This window comes from Ruditapes philippinarum, unplaced genomic scaffold, assembly GCF_026571515.1.
Source record: "Ruditapes philippinarum isolate M1 unplaced genomic scaffold, ASM2657151v2 ctg5474_1_1_1_1, whole genome shotgun sequence".
Lineage (NCBI taxonomy): Eukaryota > Metazoa > Mollusca > Bivalvia > Venerida > Veneridae > Ruditapes > Ruditapes philippinarum.
In genome coordinates this window covers 106,900-132,103 of record NW_026852808.1, presented here as the reverse complement: position 1 = coordinate 132,103, position 25,204 = coordinate 106,900, and the positions used below count along the sequence as shown (strand labels likewise).

Sequence of the window (25,204 nt, the reverse complement as noted above, 5' to 3'; positions counted from 1 at the left end):
AGGTCTTTTTGGGGAATTTTGTTTTAAGCCCGGGATTTTTACATAAACTGATCTCGATAAAAAAAACAAAAAAAAATTCAAGGGCCCCATTTTTTTTTGGGGCCCAATTAACCGCAAATACAACTTTTTTTTTACTGGGAATTTTTTTAAATGGAAATTTTTAAAATTTAAATTTTTAACATTTTATTTTTTTTATTTTCCCATCTTTTATTTTCCTCCCAAATGCAAATTTTACCAAAGGGTTTCGAAAAATTTAGGGGAAATCTTTTTTTGTGCGCAAACCCCCAAAACCTTTTGCGCTTTTACCCCGGAAAGCTTTGGGGACTTAAGATTTATTGCGACTAACCAGCTTTGCGACTTTTAGCTTTTATTGCGACATATAGCGGGGGTTGCACATATACCTTTCACAGCCACAAAAAATATTTTAATCCCCCCGAAATAAAACCCTTTTAAACGAAATTTCATTGAAAATCCAGGGGTCAAAAAAAATTTTACCGGGTTGGGAATACACATGTTTCAACCCCAAAGAAGGGTTACTTTTTTAATTTTGCAAAAACTTTAGAAAAATTAATAGGGGGAATACAAAAGTTTTACATTGCCCCAATACAAAAAACCCTTGCCCCCCCCAAACCTTAGTTTTTTTTTTTTAGCTGGCAACTTGTCTACTTGTACAAAGATACTGAACAATTTTTTGGATTAAGACAGGACCAGGGGAATAGGGTTTTTTTATTTTTCCCTTTTTGGCAAGGGAAAAAAATTTTTGATAAAAAATCGTTCTGAAAAATACACAAATAAAATGTATTTTTTAATCATTCGTTTGTTAAATAATTCAAATGTAAGTTAATTTCGACTGAAGATACACGCCATGCCCGTCGGCCTAAAATAGCAACGTCTGCAAAGATGGTTGCTAAAGTGAAAGAAATACTTAATACCGATGCAAGATACACCACTAGGAAAATTGCCAGTTCTGGGTAGTTTTCGCATTTACAAATTAGCAGGAAAAAACTTGCATACAATTCCCTGAGTTGTTGCTTAAACAGTATCTAAAAAATTATACACGTTTTGTTTTTGCAAATGTCACTGGAGACGAAACCTGGGTTTACCTTTATGAGCCAACACGAAAACACAAAAACAAGATTTGGGCTACAAAGTGGCCAAAGACCACATATTGCAAATAAAAAGAACAGTCAGTATAAAGAAGACAATGTGCAAAATTTGGGTTCCTTTCTATAAAACATACCATTCAGGCCAACAATTTGTTCAGCGTCTACAATATTCAAGACTTTTCATCCGAGTGAAACTTTGTATATCAATTGGAAGTGAATACTTCGAGGGAATAGAATAAAAATACAGTTAAACCTTTTAAGAATCACGTTTCACTTGCTTGGATGCATTCATGCTTGAACACTCCTAGTAAACCTGGTTTTACCGTTTCTGACCAATTTCTGAATGCACAATAAACATTAAGATAACAAATATATAAATAAACAATAATCATTAAATGTCTATTTTTACAAAAAAGGTCAAAGATGTTGTTTTGATATAGAGGTTAATAATCACACTTACAAAGAATGTATCCATTACCTCCCCATTCCCACATCGCCTTGCTTTTTCTTCGGCATTATCTTGATCAAAAAGTTTGTCAATATTCAACAGGGTATATAGTGGACGGATCGGATTTCTTTCTATTATGTTCAAGCAGTTACCAACTGAACCATAGGAGAAACTATTGCACAGAGAGCAATATAAATTGTTATACACATTGCCTAATTCGTTGAATATAAAGTAACCGGTGTCTGAAAAGAAGGGAGGTAAATCTGTATAGTTTCATTAAGTAAAAGAAATATGAAATGGAGGTGACAAAACAATTGCTTGAAAATGTCGAAATACATTCTGGGAGTTGTGCTATAGTGGTTAAGGTGTCTGCCTCTTAGCCCCGGAATCGTGTGTTCGATCTGGTCCTTTACTGGGGCACGACCATGTATTGGTTCAACAAGTTTCAAATAGCGCACTCAACCTTGAATAAATAATAACTTATGTTTATAACTAAATACGCACCATGGATGAGTGCATGTTAAAATTTATCTTAAGGCTAACGAACTTCTATAAACTATCACAGTCATTATTTGAGAAAATACCAGCAGAGTCCGTAATCGTTAGTAAAGTTTGTATTAATTAGATTATTTAACTGCAATACCAGATAGGAAAATATATGCATAGCTGTACCTGTTTTATTGAGACAGAGGTCGTTAAGTTCACTATCAAAGGTTTCCCATTCACCCGTTATGTTACACTGCTTTGTAACAGTTGAATCTTCAAAACAAAATGTTTTCCAAAAGTCAATGTTGGTCGGCGGAGTGAACTGTATGAGGCAGTTTGACAGTATTTTTGTGGATATAGTAGCAATGTCTATGGTCTCTTGCTGCAGAACTCGGCGGCAACTTGGGGGTGAAGCTTTATGTACAGTTATATCCCAGGTGAAAGTCCTTTGTTCATTGTGGCAGTAACTGCAGTATTTGTTTTTGTAAACCACTGCCCCGTCATGAGAAGAAACCGGACGAATGTCTATAATTGTTTTAGGTTTAACGTTTTCACAGTTGGCCTTCATAGTGATATCATGATAATCTTTTGGACATTTTGTTCTAGTGTAATACGAAAGAAACTTTACCCTTACATGGGTGTTGTTCGGTACATATGCGGCAGGAAGACATTCTTGTTGTATACTAATGTCCACATCCAAGCGTCTGTCTTTATCCCGGCAACATGTACCCTTCTCTACACATATCTCGTCACATTCACATGGTCTACAGCAAGTATCTTTTTCTAGCACATGTTCGGTGATGTTTATTACGCACGTTTGCTCATATCCGCAAAATCTCGCTTCCAACGTCGCGGCGTATGTATTATACAGTGGCAATGATGCAATAAGTACGCATAAAATAATACAACGACACTCGTTTATGATATACATCTCTGTTACTGGAAACGACAAATTGAGTCATTTTATAATGATGCCGAACATCACGTGGAGGTGTTTAATTGGTTGCTTAGTAACATATTAATTACGCCTAAGCGAAGGCACCATGTGTATTTAATTTATAGTCTTTATTGTGTAAGGGGTTTGCATGAACCAAAGGCTGTTAATACTTTGTTTTTATTCTTATGTAATTACTTCTTTGAAGCAATTTGAATTGAAAAGCATGTCATAAATCTCATACAAGTTTCCTCTGTTAATCTATGTTTTGCAAATAACGACCATTAGTGAAAAACACTAAAATGAAGCGCTCAAAAAATCTAACTGATTTAATTGCGTAGTCATTCTACTCTTTATTAATTAATGATTTATAAAGTTTTCATGTAGATATTTATTTGAAATCCTTTGTGGTTTTTAAGGTGTATGGACAAAATAGATCTTTGATGTAACTAATATCATATAGGTTACGTGTATAGTTGAAACCTTCTTTAAAACTTATTATACATGTTACATAATGTCATATCATTCATAACATTTACACCAAAAGTCATTTACCTGGCTGAATCAAACAAAACCTTCACCATTTTTAATTTTGCCATTTTCAGCGTTCTTCAATGTTCCTTTTTTAAACGCAACTTAAGTTTTCATCAACATTTATTACTTAAGCATAATTTATAGATCTGATTCACACATACAATACACATTTTTGTTTAAAACTTGTAATTTTGGAGAGGTAAATGAAAATGTCAAATTATTTATCTTTTGAACCAAAATACAGGCAAGACCCGGTTAAACGACCTCATTTCAGTTTCATCAGACAAATTTCAATAAATTCGGCGCTGTGGTCTAGGTGCAGATAAATGTTAATTGTGGGCAACATCCCTCAATCTATATTAAGCTAACACTCCGGATTTATTATATAATATGATAAATTTAATGTATTATAATGATTTTATGCGCTCATTTTTTCGCAGTCAAGTTGGGCCGAATTATATTTACATATTTATCAAGAGATTCGCTAACATGATGAAGATTGACCAATAAATGATAATGAAAAATGTGTAGGATAAAGTATAAAAACTACTTTTATTATAATAATACTGCCACATTCTTTTTAAGAATTAAATGTTACAGATACATTCAAGTTGTTGACAAGACTTTTGTTAAAAACGTCAATGAAAATAACAAGACTTATATCTGAGACTTCGATTATTTAATTTTTTTATTTACATTTTAAAACTAATTTCATGTCAATATGTAGTTTATGCTGGTGTTCTATTTCCCATAGAATGGTATTATTCAAGATTTCACCGCTTGTATTACACACAGTACTACAAGCGCCAGTGATAATACATTGTATATTGCTGCTGTACTAGATGGTGATGTATGTAGATTGTAGCACAGTTATGCCACGGCATCGTTCCTGGGCATTACATGTACTAGTTGTCTTTACTTTTGCAAGTATCTGATAACTTCCTAACATGCCAGATCAGGGGTTCAACGCGAAAGACCGTAGAAATGATTCAATGGTCAATCACAACAACGGGAACCTGCATCTTCCGGAAGTCAACCTTACACATTCCTGCGTTATAAGATATACTAGGTAAAATAGCATACATTATCAAATATTGATAGTGAAAATAACACATTTAGAGAGACATTTCGGAAACTGAGAAAAATAAAATAATGACTAGTTAAGCTATGACATTCTTTTGTTTTTATCTTTGAATAATTATCCAAGAGGTCCATGTGATTCACAAATGTGAATTATAAATTTGAATAAGAAGACATGAGAAATTTAGATCATTTAGATCTTGATATATAGATAGAATATAATATAGGTAAACTTGAGATTACATGTATCATATTCATATTATAAACACATTCTGTTTTTCAAATACAAATATGACAATTTGTATCATCAACAAACAGAATCAAAAAAAATTTTTTTCTATCCATATACTAGCACAATAATCATTACAGTAGTAATATTCATCATCAAGCAAATATTATACATTGAGGTGTATATAACCTTTATGAATACATTATTGTAAATTAGATATACTAATAACACACAAAATAGGGAGGAATAGGAGGTCAAATTAGAATCTTGCCAACACAATACAGAATAAGCTAAATCTTTGGAGGTGAAAAAGATAAAAATGTTTACTGCTAAAGTTATAAGCGACCATTAGAAAATTGTTTATTGCCTACGTAAACCATGAATTAAAATCCACTTATGAAAAAGACTTATAAAGGTCAATTTCATTCAACCTTATAATTAAGTTATTTGTACATCAAAATAAAGAACATTTAAAAAGAGAAATAAAACGTCGGTTTGAGTCAACTGTATAATCTGGACAGAGCATTCGTGGGAATCTCAATATATTGGGTACAACAGGTACAATAGGTTTGGTGAAAATTCACAAAAGTAAAAGGTTATGTGAATTAATATGTGAAAACTTGATATATGAACTCAACATGAAACAAATTAACTTGGTTTGTACAAAACGACTTTGGCTACTATTCACAATTTTTTTCCGACGGGTTGTGGGTCTGTATTGTCATATCTATATATTCACAGTTTGTATCCTTATCCGTTTTGATTCCTTGCATCTCAATGTATGCCCCTGTTGCAGTACATTGCTCATCAATTTGTTCATACAAATTTTCTGCATCATTGTCATTATGCCTAGTAGTAGCCTGATATTCTGTGATAACCTCTAGAACAAAACATTTTTAAGAACAATTAAAAAAGGATTGAAATCTAAATATATTTACTTTACTGTAGCAATCAAATATTACGTTCCGCTATAACTTGTAAAGTAATCAAATGTGAATACATTTTGAATAATACCACTTACTTAACCTTACTATACACTTGTAGGTGTATAATGATAAAGATTTATTGTGAGATAAAACTCTGATGTGAAAATGTCAGGACATGCTTAAAAGACTTTAACGTGTTTATTAACAAGAGGATATCCGGTTATTGGTAAATTAGTATTGTTCTTATTTTAGTAACTTCTAATCATTACTAAGCTAGCTTTATATGATGTCTCTAAACGTTTATATTTTCCTGTTTCATTGTGACTGATTAAAACATGCGTTAAAACTGCATACCAGCTGTTTTTCTGTTTGTTATCTTCAAAGTGCGTTTACGTCTGAAATAAAAGATAAATAGTGATATAGAAATAGCTGTTGAATAGCTGCATACATATTTTATCCACATGTTCTTTATATAATTATCGCATGTTTTTTCATTTAAAAGAGAAAAACTATCTGATAAACTTGTAATGTTACCAACATTTCGAACGAGGTAAAATAGACTATGGCTGAAATACGCAATTTTATTATTTTATGTGGACCAAGATATGAAACAGTGGTTTATTTTCATATAAATTGGGATTGGGATCTTTTGTTTGTGTGTGTTTTTATTTGTTGTTGTTTTTTTGTCGAGGGATGCTTTTTTGTATTTTTCTTGTGGATTTCTGTTGATGTTGTTACTTTTTATAAGTACATTTGATTTTTTTTTGTTGTTGTTGTTTGTTTGTTTTCTTTTTTTTTGTTGTCTTTTTTTATTTATTTATTTATTTATGTTGTCCCTTTTGTGACATTTTCATTACCTGGTATATATCCAAAATAAGAATGCCAATACAATCACTAAAAAAGTGAAACTAGATACACCAACTGTGACCCCAAATAGTGTCGAGGCTGTTATAGGCTCGGTTGAATGTTGAGGAGCTGTATTTTAGGAAAGAAATATATAACTACATTAACTTAAAGCGCTTTCGTGTTATTTCCCATCTTACATTTGTAAATCATGATTCACTACAGTTGCACCTGTAATAAGCTACCAATCAATAAATAATATTTTTAAAAGGTAATTACTAGTATAAGTTATATACATATTATGGTGTTTAGTATGTATGTCAGTTAATTATCTTTCAAAAGGCAAACATATGCTTTATAATGTGAAGTAATGGATTTAAAACATGTTAACTGCTAAATCAAGCGGGGAAAGCCGAGATGAATATAAAAACGTAAGCAAGGTGGTATTTTGATTCCTTACAAATATCAAAATCACATAGAACATTACTAATCACAAGTTGTCCAACACAAGAGATAACTAACCAATATAGTCCATAATTAAGTACCGTTTACGAAACTGTTACAGAACAACAAACAGACACATTTGAAAAATGAAAATTGTAGCATAGCATCGCTTTGTGACTTTGAAATATTTTACTTTTAGGGAAATGTAGATTATCAAGAAATGTTAATTGACACGTAATTTTATTTTTTTAACATTTATTGTTTTTACCTTTTTCCAGCAATTCATAATAGTAGGTATTATGTCCAAATGAATTCCTGACAACAACTTGGTACTGTCCATAATCTGAGTATGTAATGTTTCTGATTATCAAGTTAGATTGTAACCCATAAGATGATATAATATACTTATTGCCGTCATTTTGTAATGGCACTTTCTGTTTATACCATGCGAATACTGTTTTGTTTTTCTCGTCAAAAAAGTCTTGAGCTAAAAATTGTAACGTGACGTCAACATGCAGAAGAGCAGTTATCTTTGTTTCTTTTACTGTATCAGCTGACGGACGTGGACGACCTATAAACATGATCAACGATGTAAATATATTTAGTCACAAAGAGTCATCTAAAACTTATACATGTCTCTTGCAAACTTAACTTGGTGCTTCATTATTTTTTATGTGAAGTAAGTATGATCTGTAAATTTTTTAATACAAGTTAGTACAATGTTACTTAAAGAGAATTGATATAAACTTTTCCAAAGCTTTATCTTTTATGTTAGATCTTATTCCAGATCAACGGTTTCTATAGATGAAATGACATGCACGAAAGATTGATAAATTTACAAATAAAAGATGAAAAACGGACAGAATAGGAGTTTTAAGACTTACATCTTACAATGAGAATGAGTCTTGATAGTGCTCCTTCTCCATTTGTTAACATATTTCTAGCAGAGCATACATACTCCCCTGCATCAGCACAAGATACTTTAGGAATAGTATGTTGAACATCATAAGTGGCATATTTCATCATTATGATTTGTTCATCTCTTTGATTCCTGATAACAATGTCTGGATGAGGATTAGACTCAGCGAAACATTGAAAAGTCACCTCTTCATTTTGGTTTACAATCAACCTTTCTCCTGCCTCAGTTCCGAAGTTGAAGCGGACCTCACGCGGTTGAACTGAAAGAAATGTCATATAGATATAACTAATAAGAGTATCTGTATTTTGTAACTTACGACACTTAAATACTTGAAGTCGTGTTCTATTTCCGTTTCGATATCATCTGATGAGTTCAACTTAATCGGTTGGATTATTGCTGTGTTTACACATACCGGTATCTTAATAAATGTGCAAATAAGCAGCTTAATATTAACATAAGCATTACTTTAGCAGCAAAATATTTTCGAACATGCATCTGAGAAAATAAATTAAGATTTACCAGATCATGAATAATCAGTTATGGTTATTGACAAAGTTAAAAATCAAAACATTTTAATGAAATTTCAATTACACAGCACATCAAGCATGACGTATGTTTTTTTGTGTACCACTAATGATATGATCAGACTCGCATATGCATTGACTATGATTGCTATTCACTTGTAGTGCAATGTACACGGTCACCGTCGTTTCTTTGGTAACAGTTGGTGTTGAATTACTGTTGAAACAGGACATTCTTAAGGTCGCTAATGGTTTTCCACCAGTTACAGAACAGGTCAATTCAACAGATTCGGACTCAACAACCTGTATCGTAGAGCCGGTTCTGTAGCTAGCTATCATTGGGGGAACATAAGGCGGATCTTAAATGATAAAAACGCAATTGAGCAAAAATCATTTTTTTCGTGGCACACTTGTTTGCGTCGTTTTCGTCGATAGGCCAAACCAAGAATTTAAGAACACATCCTCTGGTGTACAATTATTTTTATTACAATATTTGCATTTTACTTTTTGCTAAGGCAGGCAGTTTTCGAACTTGAGAAGCAACAAAAATGTCCTTTTTGACAAATCTATAAAATTGCATGCTTACGAAACTATCTGAATTCATAATAAGTACATTCACAAATGTTTGAACAGTTTAAAGTCTTTCATTTTAGACTTTAAATAATAAATCTTATTTTGGTATGAACAAAGGAAAATAAATGTAACTTTCGAAATATATAGTACAAATACGTACATGCCACGTTCAGTACAAATTCTTCGCTGAAAATGTCTGCTGCTTTCACTTGTGTCCATACTGTGCAATATAAATACCAGCGGTCTAGTGTTCTGTTCGGAAGAATCCGAAGTATACTCTCAGCTACTGTCAGCCAGTTTTCTTTTGGAATATATGATTCTGCCGAATGGTTTGTTATATCGTAAGTTATATTGTTGATGGGATTCCATAAGTACCATTTAACTGATGGTTTTGGTAAACACGCCGAGGTTTTGCAACTAACAGTTTGAATTTGATTTTCATTTATGTAAATACTATTATTTGAATGAAAGTCAAAGATAGCTTCCGTGGCAGGAATTGCAAATATATATACAATGTTCAATGAAATTGTCAATTCAAACATTAGATTTTTTTTTAAATAGATCGATCCTGAATCTTTTAACTGTATTTCAAATGTGTATGTTTCCTGGCTTTACAGCTTTGAAATGTTGCCTCATACTTCAATGCAGTGTTGTTTTATTTTTCTTGTCCTTCGGGCTTTTGGATTCCAGCACTTTTAAAGTGTTGAATATTGAGTACCGCTCAAGCCGGTGTTCGTGGTTGTGAGGGGTGTTGCATTTTTTTCAATATCCCTCATTAACAGACTCAAACAAACCGAGTCTGCAATAATTCTGTTTTCATTTTTAGTCGAAATTGGTATTTTGCAAGTAAACAAAACCAACTTTTAGTCATTATTATTAGATAGTTAATAAAATGACTTTTATTGATATTATCCTGACAATGAATTTCAATGAAATTTTATACATTAATCTTGACTAGTAAACTGCGGTAGATATATTAAAATGATACATTCTTACCTCGAACAGTAATATTAGCAGTAGCACTTTTTCCTTTATCGTCATAACAATACCATTCCTGACCATGGTTACTCAAATTCACACGTTTTATGTTTATTTTGAAGGTGCTGTTACTAAAGCAACTCGTTTCAAAATATCGATTGTCACCTAGGAACCCATCTGTTATACAGCCTCCATTGTCCGATACAGATACAGATATAAGATACAGGTGAGAAAATGTGTCCAGGTGATTTAAAATTCCCCATTCTGTAACTGTTACGTTTATATTAGTATAACATGCCAATTCCAAACTGCTGTTCACCAATACATTATTAAAAGCTGGCGAAATAATTGGGGTTTCTGATACTATACCTGTAACATTGATAAAATGTTTCAATATATACTAAGTAATACATCCAGATAAAAATGATCAAGAGAAATTTGCCACTTCGTCAACGGAAATTGAATAATAGTAATGTTCTTTAGGTAATTATGTAGTTAATTATTATTACCACATGCAAACTATGAAAGAACAAAGAACAATTATTTATAAAAATGTAATTTAATTTATTTCTAAAAAGGCATGCAACAAAGAGATAATAAAATAATGTAATAACTATCTAAAATTCAAATTGTTATCATAAGTTTTGTTTCAAACTTTTACGATCTAATTCAATAATGTCTTTCGTAAGTGTAATGTCACAAGTCTTAAAAGTAAATAAATTACAGTTAGTGGCCAAAACAAGTAATAATGCTCGCAACATCATAATATACAACCTGGCATTGTCAAAACAGTAAGAAAATGTATGAATCTTAATATATAACGACAATAATACGTCACCATGGTATTATATATTTCACAATAATGGTTTAATAATATAAGTAGCTGCAAAACAGACTAATTTAAAACAATATGTAGATAAAACTCGGAAAGTCTTTTACGAAAGTCTTTTATTATAAAACAGAACTTTAATAGTAATTTGTTACGTTCATAAACAAAACCGGACAATGATACATACGAATATACTACAAATATTTATTTACTCACTTGTGTCACAATCGATTCCTTCAAAATATTTTAAATAACGTGATTAAAGACAGCACGATTTACTATTATTGTTCATCTCTGCGACAAATATTGATCTATTGATACATACAAATACAATCAATCAGAGTCACGTACGCAACATTATCTGTAAAGTTCAAAATTTATTTAATTTCCTAATTATTAATAGGACAATAGTTGTGTTACAAATGTCAAGGAAGTTGTTTCAAGGAAGTTAAATTGGTCTTCCGATGTTCTCATTAATGTTTGAAATGATTTACTTATATGAATACAGTACATATTTGTATATTAAAGAATGAACAAGTGCTCAGATATTTATAACATAGCGTACTCAAGTAAACCCGTTAAGGCCTCAACAGACGGTAGTACAAAACAAACATACTACATACAAGCAAACTGCAATGTCTGATAGCCACTATTTCTTGAATTACTTGATTCACAGGATTGAACATGTAATGTTATGTCATAATGAAATTCCTGTTATACATACCACGAACGATGACATGTAAAAGACTACCAAATTATATTATTACCTGTACGTTTAATGAATGGAACTTCAAACTATTAGGGATAAATTGTAAATAAAATCTGAAGGTGTAGAAAAGAGACTGTTGGAAAAAGAGTTGAGTAGCCGGATTGGTTGGATGTTCGAATCCCAAATACACAGACTAAGAAGTTTTAAATTAAAATGGGGGCAATTCCTTGCTGTGATTTTTTTCAAATTAATATAAAAACAATTCTTCACACCGTAAGACCTGAACAGACTTTGTTATTTCATTATAATTCAGTAGTACATGATAATTTTTGTAAATGCTCCTTCCTTGATATCGTAAGCCAAATCAATTTTCTACCTCTTCAAAAATATCCTTAATTGGTCAATACCAACAATTAAAACAATTACAGATATTCCAGTTATAATTTTGTCTAAATTCTGCAAGGGATCTTTGTGGAGATTCATAAAATATAGGATAACGGTCTGAATGCACGTACATGTGCTGTATTGTTATGGAAATTGTACATATTATCTTTCTTTGATATTTCTTTGATCTAAATTCTACCGTCTGTTGAGGCCTTAAGACGATTATTTTTATAACTTTAACTGTTCAGTCAAACAGTATTTTACCTTGTTATAAAAGGCAGCAAATTTGAAAACAAAATGTTTTAACTAATGGGGCATACAGAGATCATAGCTGTCCTGCTCTCCTTGTTCTGGCCATTAGTTGCTTACTGGTCCAATATAGAAATTATAGAAACTTGGAAGCAGAACATCTCATTTCAGTAACATTTATTTAACTGTTTTGAAATAATCGTTTCATGTTTGGTAATTTTTGTATATAAGAAAACAAACAAACACAAAAGCAATGTATATACAAGTATTTCAACAGCGAGAACTGCTGCATGAAAACAAACCTGGACTTTTTTAGTTTGAACATATTTTTTTGCCATAAATATAAACATATTATACAAATAATAATTCTATATCAAAATTCAAATCGGTTGGGCGAAATATTGTCACAACATTAGATTAAGCTCTTCCTACATACGTGGATGTTTCTTAATTCATAATTTCACTATTTACATGTTAAAATAGTAATTCTGCTTAAAGCGGTGCTAGGGAGCAAAAGTCCATAACCTGACTAGATCAAACAAAGCCTTCACCACTTTTAATTTCGCCATTTTAGGCACTCTTCAACGTTCCATTTTTAAACGCAACTAAAGTTTTCACCTACATTTTATTAATAAAGTCAAGCAGAAATATAATTTGAAGATCTGATTTACACACAATACACATATTTGCTTAAAACCTTGTGATTTTGAAGAGCAAATGTCAAATCATTTATCTTTTGAACCAAAATACAGACAAAATCCAATTAAACGACCTCATTTCAATGTCATCAGACAAATTTCAATAAATTTGGCGCTGTGGTCTAGGTGCAGATGAATTGCGGACAACATACCTCAATCTATATCAAGCTAACAATCCAGATTTACTATATATTATAATAAATTTAATGTATTATAATTATGGTGACTTTATGCGCTCATTTTTTCGCTGTCAAGTTGGGCCGAATGAGATTTACATATATATCAAGAGATTCGCTAATATGATGAAGATTGACCAATAAATATTAATAAAAAATGTGTAGGATAAAGTATAAAAACTACTCTAATTATAAAAGGGTGCCACACTCTTTTTGAATGTACCGATACATTAAAGTTGTTGACAATACTTTTGTAAAAAACGTCAAAGAAAATAACAAGACTTATATCTGAGTCTTCAATTATTTGATTTTTTTATTTACAATTTAAAATTAATTTCATGTCATTGCAATATGAAGTTTATGCTGGTGTTCTATTTCCTATAGAATGGTATTATTCAAGATTTCATCCCTTGTATTACACACCGTATTACAGGTGCCAGTGATGATAGATTGATGCTGTACTGTTTGGTGATGTTTGTAGATTGTAGCACAGTTATGCCACGGCATCGTTCTTGGGCATTACCTGTACAAGTAGCTTTCACTTTTGCAAAGAACTGATAACTTCCTAACATGCCAGAGCAGAGGTTCAGCGCAAAAGAGCGTAAAAATGATTCAATGATCAATCACAACAACTGTAACCTGCATCTTCCGAAAGTCGAACTCGCACATGTCTGCGTTATTAGATATACTTGGTAAAATAGCATATATTGTCAAATATTGATAGAGAAGAAAATGCATTTGGAGAGACATTTTGGAAACTGGGAAAGAATAGAATAATGACTAGTAAGCTATGTCATTCTTTTGTATTTTTCTGAATTGTTATCCAAGAGGGTCCATGTGATTCACAAATGTGAATTATGCGTTTTCATTTGAATGAGAAGACAATAGAAATTTAGATCTTGATAGAATATAATTTAGGTAAATTTGAGATTACATACATCATATTCATATTATAAACACATTCTTTTATCAAATACAAATATGACAATTTATATCATCAACAAACAGAATCAAAATAGTTTTGTCTATCCATATACTAGCACAAAAAACATTACAGTAGTAATATTCATCATCAAGCAAATATTCAAACATTGAGGTAAAATAACCTTTATGAATACATTATTGTACAATTAGATTACTTATAACACACAAAATAGGGAGGGATAGGAGGTCAAAATAGAATCTTAACATGTGAACTACTTGCCAACCAAATACAGAATAAACTAAAACTTTAGAGGTGAAATAGACAAAAATGTTTACCGCTAAAGTTATAAGCGACCAGTAGAAAAGTGTTTATTGTCTACGTAAACCATGAATTAAAATCCACTAATAAAAATAATTATAACGATAAGCTATATTCAACCTTATAATTAAGTTATTTACAGTTCAAAATAAACAATAGTTCATAAGAGAATGCAAACAGGAGGGTTTTAGTTAACTGTATAACCTGAACATATCATTAGTTGGAATTATCTTAAAATATTATGTACAACAGGTACCATATGCTTTGTGAAAATTTACAGATTTAAATGTTTATGTGAAAATATATAAATATGAACTAAACGTGAAACAAATCAACTAAATTTTGTACAAAACGAATTGGTTAGTATCCATATTTTTGTTATAGGATATGTTTTGTATTGTCATATCTATATATTCACAGATTGTATCCTTATCCGTTTTGATTCCTTGCATCTCAATGTATGCCCCTCTTGCAGTACATTGCTTATCAATTTGTTCATAAACATTTTCTGCATCATTGTCATTATTCCCAGTAGTAGCCTGATATTCAGTGATAACCTCTAGAACAAAACAGTTTAAGAACAATTGAAAAAGCATTGAAATCTTAATAGATTCACTGTACTGCAGCATTCAAATATCACGTCCCGCTATGACTTGTAAAGTAATCAAACGTGAATACATTTTGAATAATAACACTTACTTTTCCTTACTATACACTTGATAAAGCTTAAATGTAAGATTAAACTCTGATAGAGTGATCATGTCAGGGCATGCTTAAAAGGCTTTAGCATGTTTATTTAAGATAGGATATTCTGTTAATGGCAAAAGTATCGTTCTTATTTTATTAACTTTTTATCATTACTAAGCTAGCTTTTTATAATATTTCTTAATGTTTATATTATTTTGTTTCATTGTGTCTAATAATAGAATAGCAGATTAAACTGCATACCAGCTGTCTTTCTGTCTTTTGTCTACGAAGTCTGCTTACGTCTGAAATGAAAGATAAGTAGTGATAAAGAAACAGCAGTTAAATAGCTGCAGATATACTTTATCCGCATGTTCTATAAATACTTATTGCATTTCTTTATATAAAAGAGAATAAATATTTGATAAGCTTGTAATGTTATTAACATTTCGAACGAGGTAAAATAGACTGACTGTGGTTAAAATACGCAATTGTATTACTTTTTGCGTACCAAGTCATGAAACAATGACTTATTTTTATATTAATTTGGGGTTTGGTTCTTTTTTGTGTCATTGTATGGGTGTGTGTGTGTTTTATTTTTTATTTATTGCTGTTTACTTTTTCAGGGGGGCTTTTTGTTGTTGTTGTTAGAATATTTGTTGTTTTTTATCTGTTGTTGTTGTTGTTGTTAATGCTTGTTTGTTTGCTTTCTGGGTTTTTTTGTGTGTTTTTGTTTGTTTGTTTGTTTTTGTGTTTTTGTTTGTCTTTGGTGACATTTTCATTACCTGATATTTATCCAAAAGAATAATTCCATTATAATCACTAAAAGTGTGAAACTAGATATACCAACTGCGACCCTAAATAGTGTCGAGGCTGTAAAAGGCTCAGTTGACTGCTGAGGAGCTGTATTTAATAAAGAAATATAAAATTTCATTAGTTACAAACAATCATGTTATTTTCCATTTCATATTGGTAAATTATCATTTACTATAACATTCATGAAGAGCAATAATGTTATTACCTATAATAATAAACCCGTCAATAAATGATAATATTTAAATTTAAAAGTAAATACTAGTTTAAGTTATATACATATTTTGGAGTTAAGTAAGTATAAAAATTAAGTCTGTAAAAAATGCAAATATATGTTTGATAATATTTTTGTAATGAATTGAGAACACGTAAAATGCTAGATCACGCGGAAAAGGGAAAAGCAGATATGAATAATAAAAGGAACGGAAGGATGGTGCTACTTCATCGTCATTACAAACTACTTAATCAATATAACATTACTAATGGCCAGTCGCCCAAAACAAATGATAATTCACCCATATGCCAAAAAAGTACCGTTACAGAAACTTTAAATTAACATCGGATAAGGACTTTTGATAAATGAAAATCATAGCATTGGTGTGCTTAATGGCCTTGAAACTTTTTATTCTTTGGGTCAGTTATCATAAAAGTTTACTTATGAAATAAACATTTATGTTTGTAGAATTTTAACATTAACTAGCTTTTACCATTTTCCAGTAATTCATAATAGTGTGAACAATTTCCATATGAATTCCTGACAGAAACACGGTACTGTCCATAATCTGAGTAAGTAATGTTTCTGATGATCAAGTTAGACTGTAACCCATTAGATGATATAATATACTTCTTGTCATTTTGTAATGACACGTTCGAGATCTGTTTATACCATGCGAATTCTGTTTTGTTTTGCTCGTCAAAAAAGTCTTGAGCGAAAAATTTCAACGTGACGTCACAATGCAGCAGAGCAGTTATATTTGTCTCTTTTAATGTATCAGGTGACGGACATGGAGGACCTTTAAATATAATCAACAATATAGATAATTTTTATCTAAAACTCATAAATTCCTCTAGTAAACATAACTTGCCGTTCAATGCTTCTTTAATGTGAAGTAAATATGATCAATAAATTAATTAATACTAGTAAGTACAATGTTACTCAACGGTTATCGATAATGTTTTCAAAGCTATAATTTTTTATGTTAGGTCCTATTTCAGATCAACGCTTTCTATAGATTATTATATAATAAATGAATTGACAGAAAAAAATGAATAGCAGACAGGAGAGGAATGGTAAAACTTACATCTCACGATCAGGACGAGTTTTGATTGTGCTCCTTCTCCATTTGTTAACATATTTCTAGCAGAGCATACATACTCTCCTGCATCAGCACAAGATACACTATGAATAATGTGTTGAACAGAATTTGTATTTTTCATCATTATGATTTCTTTATCTCTTTGATTTCCAATTGCAATGTCTGGATGAGGATTAGACTCCGCGAAGCATTGAAAAGTCACCTCTTCATTTTGGCTTACAGTCAACTTTCCTCCTGCCTCCGTTCCAAAGTTGAAACGAACTTCACGCGGTTGAACTGAAAGAAGTGTCATATATTTAGTTAAGCGATTATTTTATTGTTGAGTTAGATATGTCTTAAAAGCGATGTATTTGGAACAATTCCTTCCAAATATAATATAATTTTCTTACATAGCATTTAGAACGTGACATGGAGATATAACTAATAGGTGCATCTGTATCTTGTAACTTACAACACTTTAATACTTGAAGTCGTTGTTCTATTTCCGTTGCGGGTCCAAATCCTCCAAGGCCCTCGATACCATATCTGATGTATACCTTAGCTCAACTAAATCGGTAGGCTTTCTGCAGTGTTCACAGTTATCTTAATGAATCTACCGATAAGCAGTGTACCATGTACATGAAAATTATTCTAGCAATAACATATTTTCAAACATGCACCAATGCAATTAAATATTTTCTCTTAACAGGTAGTTGAAGAATTAATCAAATTGTGGATAGAAAAATGAATATTCAGTAACAGTTATTGACACATTTAAAAGTCAAAGTATTTAAATGAAATTCAACTCACACAGCACATCAAACGTAACATACGATGTTTGTTTACCACTAATGATATGATCAGACTCGCATATGCATTGACTGTGATTGCGACTCTCTTGCCGGGTAATGTACACTGTCACCGCCGTTTCTTTGGTAACAGTTGGTGTTGAATTACTATTTAAACATGTCATTCTTAAGGTTGCTAATGGTTTTCCACCAGTAACAGAACAGTTCAATTTAAGCGCTCCTGACTCGGCAACCTGTATTGTAGAGCCGTTGCTGTAGCTAGCTATTATTGGGGGACCATCAGGCGGATCTTAAATGACAAAACGCAATAGCGTAAAAACATTATTTTTGTGGCATACTTGTCTTTGTCGCTTCATTAATAGGCCAAACCAAGAATTTAAGATCACTTCCTCCGGTGTACAATTATTTTTATTACAATATTTGCATTTTACTTTTTGCTAAGGCAGACAGTTTTCGAACTTGAGAACCAACAAAAATGTCCTTTTTGAGAAATCTATAAATTTGCATGCCTACGAATCTATCTGAATTCAGTAAGTACATTTACAGATGATTAAAAAGCTTAAAATCTTTCATTTTAGACAAAAACAATAATAAACTTATTTTGGTATGAACAAAAGGAAAATAAATGTAACCGAAGGATATAGTACAAAAACGTACATGCTACGTTCAGTACAAATTCCTTGCTTGACTTGTCTGCTTCTTTCGGCTGTGTCCATACTGCGCAATATAGATGCCAGCGGTCTTGTGTTCTGTTAGGAAGAATCCGAAGAATACTTTCAGCTATTGTCAGCCAGTTTTCTTTTGGAATATATAATTCTGTCGATTGGTTTGTTATATCGTAGGTTATATTGTTGATGGGATTCCGTAAGTACCATTTAACTAATGGTTTTGGTAAACACGCTGAGGTTTTGCAACTAACAGTTTGGATTTTATTTTCATTGATGTAAATGCTATTATTTGAATGAAAGTCAAAGATAACTTCCGTGGCAGGAACTGCAAACATATATATACAATGAACTATGAAATTGTCAATTCAAACATTAGAAACCTTCTAAAAATAGATTGATCATGAATCTTTTAGGCGTATTTCAAATGTGTATGTTTCCTGGCTTTACAGCTGTGAAATGTTGCCTCATACTTCATTGCAGTGTTGTTTTATTTTTCTTGTCCTTCGGGGTTTCGGATTCCAGCACTTTTAAGTGTTGAAAATTGAGAACCTGCTCAAGCCGGTGTTAGGGGTTGTGACGGGTGTTGCATTTTTTTCAAAATCCCTTATTTACAGACTCAAACAAACCGAGTCTGCAATAATTCTGTTTTCATTTTAGTCGAAATTGGTATTTTGCAAGTAAAAATAACCAACTTTTTTAGTCATTGCCTACAAATTTATATTAACTTTTTATTCATAATGCATATTTTAATTAGAGAAATTTATCACACAGTTAATAAAATGACCTTTATTGATATTAGCCTGACAATGAATATTCATTTATCTAGACCGTCATAACTTTTAAACTGCAATACAATATACTAAAATCATACATTCTTACCTCGAACAGTAATATAAGAAATATTACTCTTTCTATTATCGGCGTAACAATACCATTCTTGACCATGGTTACTTAAATTCACACGTTTTATGTTTATTTTGAAGGTGCCGTTACTATAGCAACTCGTTTCAAAATATTGATTGTCACCTAGGAACCCATCTGTTATACAGCTTCCATTGTCCGAAAAATACAGGTGCGAAAATGTGTCCAGGTGATTTAAACTTCCCCATTGTGTACTTTTTACGTTCTTGTTAGTATAACATGCCAATTCCAAACTGCTGTTTACTAATACATCATTGAAAGCTGGCAAAATAATTGGGTTTTCTGATACAATACCTGTAACATAGATTAAAAATATTTTCTGTATATTCTTACAAATATATTAAGTGTAACTGCACTTTATGGCTAAAATCATTTCCGGATCATATATACAATGTTTCATTAAAAGGAAGGCAATTTATCAAAATAAAAAAATGTCAGAAGACATAACCAATTTGTTAACAGAAATTGAACAATCTGATTCAGCAAATTTTTGAAACTATTCTATGTTAACGTATTTAAATAGTAATGTACAATATGTCTGTCATTACTTATTTAATCATAATTAATACGTGCAAACTTTGAGAGTAGAAAAGACGAAAATAATAATTTATATAATGTTATTTAACCGTTTTCTAAAATCAATTCTGGAAATTGTCCCTGACTTTAGATCATTAAATCATTTTTTTTATTAAAACAACGGCCTTTTTTAATGCCATGTAATAGGATTACATTGTTAAAGATAGCAGGAAATAGCAAAAACTTGCAAACGACATCCATGTTACAAATACATTTTCAAAAATATTTTTAGATTTTTCAAGAGTCATGTTGGTTATTAATTATTTTTGCGTAGTAGAATTTATCAAATTATTTTTAATTTTAACTTTGTACTCGGCATTTACACTTCGATGGGTCTAATGGCGTTTGATAAATCAACATTTTAATCTTCTTATAATTATATTATGTTAAATAAGTAATTTACTTATAAAAGCTACAAATATGCAGGGCTTCTTATTGTCGGTAGAACTGTATGACAAAAGGCCTGCAAAAGAGATATTAAATGTATTAACTATTTAAAATTTGACGCGTAATCATTATAATTGTTTATATTATTTTCGACCTTAATTCTTCATTTAAACTTGATAATGTCTTTCGAAAGAGTAACATTCACATGTTTCAATAGGTCTTAAAGCTGCATGCATTCAGATGAGCCAAAATAAGAGTATTTTAAGACAATCAAACTTGAGAAAAATGTACTAAGCTTATGGAAAAGTAAAAGGGCTCAAGATCAAATTAAAGTTTACATTTTATAAGCAATTAATGGCTGATTTTGCAGTATTTATTACCATATTTCTAATGCATGACTAACGCAATAATTGCTTTTTTTGCACATTTTTCCTCGTTTTGGTAATTTTCGTGAATCGTAATTGACGTTTGCAATAAGTAAATTACTTTCTTTGTTCCCTTCACACGATTTTACTTTTAAAAAGATTTTATTTATTTTTTTATGAATACTGGCATGGATGTGGAGGCATGCTGGTTTAAATGCAAATTAACAAAACTTACAGTTAGCTCCCAAAACAAGTAACAGTGCTCGCCACATTATGTTTTGTACGACCTGCCATTGTCAAAGTAGTAAGAAAACGTACGCATCTGAACATAATTGTAAACTTTATATAACAAAAATTATGCAAAAGAATACATTAAACGTCATCATGGTAATAATCATGTTAAATAGTTGTTTTGATATAAGAATCTTCAAAACCGACGAATTTAAACAATATGTTGATAAAACTTGGCAAGTCATTTTAAAAAGTCATTAATAATAAAACAAAATTTGATAATAATTTGTTACATAAATAAACCCAATAGAGCATTGATACATAAAAATACACCCAAAATGGTTATTTACTTACTTGCGTCACAATCATTTCAAATAAAATATTTTTATAAAAGGTGATTGAAGACATCAAAGTTCAATGTAATTGTTCATCTCTGCGACAAATGTTTATCTATTGATACATACAAATACAATAAATCAGCATCTCGGACGCAACATTGGTGTAAAGTAAAATATCATTAAATTTCCTGATCATGAATAGAATAATCGGTATTAAACAAATATCAAGGAAGTTAATAAAGTTTCAAGGAAGTAAAATTGAGGTTCTAAATTTCTTATTAATGCATGAAATGATTAACATAGATGAAAATACATGTGTGACAGGTTCATATAAGTACATGTTTATATGTGTTATTGTTTGTCCTATTAAATGTCCTATAGCTTTAATTTTCATCATAAATTACATTCATCCCCATATAAATCATATATTATAACACTCCAAGTGATTTTTTCACTATAGACAAAGAAAGAAAAAAAAATGGTGTTAAACTACTAATAAACACTGGTTAGGGACTACTTGTATATGCGGCTGTTATGTTTTAACCCTCGATTATATAGTTTACAAAGCCTTTTAAAGCAACAATAAAAAGCATTTTTGTTTATATTTTCAGTTCTTATAATGTTTTCTTTTCATACAATACCGAAATAATATGTCACATACACTAACGCCACATATTTGATTCATATCAGTTAATAAATTTTTTTGACAAAACGGCGCCAATCCGTAAGCAGCGTAATAACGTCATCCTAAGTAAACAACTCATTCATAAACAAGCTGATGTTATTTTATACATACAAGAATGATTAATGGGGCACTGATGTAAACACAATACGACGTAAGTTTTTATTGTTGAAAACTTGATAAAATAACGTTTTTTCTTATTATTTTTTTTGTTTAATAATTTATATATCTTCGCAAGAGTAGGGTGCGAAAATCGAACAGCGTTATACGAAAATCGGCACCGGAAGTTATTTCCGCTTGAAAAAATAACATTAGTGATCTTCCTTATTCTATCGTGTTAAAATCGAAATAACATCGTCCTGAGAGGTGTATATCGGCTATTTAACACCGGTTTGGAGTTTTGATGCGTAGGAATTGACCACGAAGGCCGTAGGCCTGAGTGATTAACTTTTTTCGCATCAAAACGACATAAATAAATACCTCTCAGGTCGATGTTATTTCTTAAGTAACCACCATTACGGGCCTCTCTACCTAACTTTCTACTTCATTGATTATCTACACTACGCATGCGCACTATTTTGAAAGATTTTATGGCGAGAGCCTTGATTCTTGATGTTTAATAAATTAACTGAAAAATTACTTGTGTATTTACAGACCCTTTGTCCAGGTCCCAAGTATCTAAACCCACATCATCCATTAGACATCCTTATCTTTTGGACTGCGACAATTGGCCCCCAACGGGGGATTGGGCTGCCACAACGCTGGAGTTATGGGTCGATAGTTCCTGGGACTGTGTTGAGCTGTGTTCAGTCAGCCATTTTGTTTATGTACATTTACTACTTGTTAAACAATGGTGGAATGTATAAATTTTATCTTATTTCAACGTCAGTTAACCATTGGCAGTGATTTTTTGTGATATTCTGAAATGAATTAAACCAGATATTTGTGTGCACAATTGTTTTCTAGTAAATTATTAACTAGCAACTGAATCAATTTCTACTTTCGTTTTCAAATTGATATCATATTTCGCGATCGACAACACGGATGACATTTTCTATTAAAACGTCTAATTATTCATAGAAGAGGGATACATTTTAGGATTTGGAACTGTTTAACTCGGCTTCAGTGAATTTCAGTGCTATTAATATAAAATATAACTTTTAATCTAAATAGAATTTATTGATTGTACATGTCATGCTATTTTTCTATTTTTGTGACTCTCAATATTTTATTTAATTTTCAGATTTGTCATAGAACTGGTTGTTGTATTGTTTTACTGGTCATCTTGAAGAATCACAGTTGAAAGGTTGTTCATCTTGGCAGAAGGATCTTAGCATGTTTTCTGTAACATTACTTTTCCGGTGATGGGTGAGAATCTTACTAACATTTCCCATCATAAGCCCTTAATATTATAGATTTTCCTTACATAAAAACCTCTCCAATTTCCAATATGCCCTTCCTTGATGTACCAGTCTCTATTTGGATAATATAGCATATATATTTATGTTTATATTATGGTGATATGTTTGGAAGCCAGCTTGGAACAGATATTTATTAGAAACCTTGAACGTGTATAGTTTGTCAGTGGTACTGGTAAGTAATGGTAGTTTAAAGTGTAGTCTTCAACTGATCATGTTGTGAGTACATTTAGTAAGAGTGCCTTTGATGGTAAAGGAACTATATTGTTTCTCTTGAGATCAAGACAGACTGTTGATTTTCTCTTTTGTTATATTGAATGTGACTCAAGTGAAATCTTTATGTATTGAAGGATGTGACTTTCTATATATTTGTTTGCAGGTCAATAAATATATACACTTTTGATATATGCACTGCTGTAACTTTATGCTGTTAGTGTATTGGAGAAAAGTAAACTTTATTTAGCACTTTAAAATTTATAAAAAAAATTGACTGTTGCTGTATATTTTAGAGAAATAAAATTTTGTTGTTTGTTTTATTCAAAATCTGACATCACGTTCAGATATTAGTATCTTAAAAGTAACATCCCTGTGGTGAAGTACTTTAGTAACTATATATACAAACAATTTATTCCAAGGGTGCTGAGTGGCAATTGATGAAAGATATTGTACAGTGTACTTCATAAGATAAGAAAGTGTAAGGTGTACTTGAATTAATTGAAACATTTACTATTGATCTTAAATGTGTCTCTTTTAAATAAAAGTATGGTGTGCAATTAGTGACATATTTAAAAAATTTGGAAATATTTCGAAGAATAGATAGAATTAATTCAGAAGTTTGCCATATTGAAGTACATTTTAGTTAACTAAAGTTGAGTGTATTTTGATAAGTTGCATACATTTACATTTTATACAGTGCAGTGTAAGGAACACAATTGTAATATGTCAATTTTGAGTGTAGAAATTACATAAATCTATATCTGATATGACTCTGTGATCAAAAAAGAGTACTCATAGTACATATGTCTTTTGATCTACTTGATTTTGTTAATAGTTTGAAGTAATTTGTTTGCTGTTTAGTTAATGTGTCAGCAGAGATGGATTCTACACATACTCTTACACACATTAGGGAAGATGAGTTAGAGTGTTATATTGAACAGATTGAACGTTCTGGTAGATATGCTGTTAAACCTATTACTTCTAGTACTGTTAACCCTGTCACTACTAGCACTCCTGTTCCTCCTTCATCCGGTTTTTACAAGGGATGCTACTCATACACCAATTAGAGAGTACAACAATAGACATTCAGGAGCATACTTTGTACTTTGTATCCACCTTCGTACTTATATACTTCTTTGTCTGTTAGTCACTCTCGTATTCCAAAACTACCCCAATTTTCAGGTGAAAGTAGGCCTGGTGATTGTGAGTTCGAGGTCTGGAAATATGACTTGCATTGTTTGTTAAGAGGTAGAATGTATCCAGACCATATTCTTCATGTAGCTATTCGTACACTAGCTTGAAAGGGAAAGCACGGACTGTTTTCTTGCATTTGGGTGAATGGGCTACTATTTCAGATGTTATAGCTGAATTGGAAGCTATTTATGGTAATGTGTCCACTTCTGAACACCTGAAAGAACAATTTTATTGTGCCAGACAGGAACCTAATGAGTCCGTAGCTTAATATAGCCTTCGGTTAGAGCAGATTCTTACC

At 31.3% G+C, this 25,204-nt stretch overlaps 2 protein-coding genes across 3 annotated transcripts; both read right to left on the bottom strand.

Annotated features, from left to right (window-relative positions):
• Positions 1–4,145: 4,145 nt before the first annotated feature.
• LOC132724937 (peroxidasin-like) lies at positions 4,146–8,826 on the bottom strand. The gene is made up of 6 exons (XM_060709925.1): positions 8,541–8,826; positions 7,915–8,208; positions 7,299–7,601; positions 6,601–6,718; positions 6,098–6,138; positions 4,146–5,697 (listed from the first exon to the last, which is right to left on the bottom strand). The coding sequence occupies exons 1-6, from the start codon at positions 8,554–8,556 to the stop codon at positions 5,498–5,500; spliced, it is 972 nt and encodes a 323-aa protein (XP_060565908.1). The 5' UTR covers positions 8,557–8,826; the 3' UTR covers positions 4,146–5,497.
• Positions 8,827–10,544: 1,718 nt separating this feature from the next.
• Positions 10,545–21,845, bottom strand: LOC132724971 (titin-like). 2 transcript variants are annotated; one of them, XM_060709970.1, is made up of 9 exons: positions 21,063–21,845; positions 19,458–19,793; positions 18,568–18,903; positions 17,912–18,199; positions 17,108–17,398; positions 16,514–16,819; positions 15,779–15,896; positions 15,258–15,298; positions 10,545–14,868 (listed from the first exon to the last, which is right to left on the bottom strand). In XM_060709970.1, the coding sequence occupies exons 1-8, from the start codon at positions 21,097–21,099 to the stop codon at positions 15,280–15,282; spliced, it is 1,731 nt and encodes a 576-aa protein (XP_060565953.1). In that variant the 5' UTR covers positions 21,100–21,845; the 3' UTR covers positions 10,545–14,868; positions 15,258–15,279. The 2 variants fall into 2 exon arrangements, with proteins under 2 accessions (XP_060565953.1, XP_060565944.1); XM_060709961.1 differs by having other exon boundaries at positions 10,545–15,298.
• Between the last annotated feature and the right edge of the window lie 3,359 nt (positions 21,846–25,204).

Excerpts from the sequence above, each read along its gene's own strand:
- LOC132724937 (XM_060709925.1), bottom strand. Across the intron at positions 6,719-7,298 it reads TTATGAATTGCTGGAAAAAG|CTCCTCAACATTCAACCGAG; the intron begins GTAAAAACAATA and ends CCTAAAATACAG. Across the intron at positions 6,139-6,600 it reads TTATTTTGGATATATACCAG|ACGTAAACGCACTTTGAAGA; the intron begins GTAATGAAAATG and ends CTTTTATTTCAG.
- LOC132724971 (XM_060709961.1), bottom strand. The coding sequence starts at position 21,099 with ATGTGGCGAGCACTGTTACTTGTTTTGGGAGCTAACT. Across the intron at positions 16,820-17,107 it reads ACTCGTCCTGATCGTGAGAT|GTCCTCCATGTCCGTCACCT; the intron begins GTAAGTTTTACC and ends TTATATTTAAAG. Across the intron at positions 15,897-16,513 it reads TTATGAATTACTGGAAAATG|CTCCTCAGCAGTCAACTGAG; the intron begins GTAAAAGCTAGT and ends TATTAAATACAG.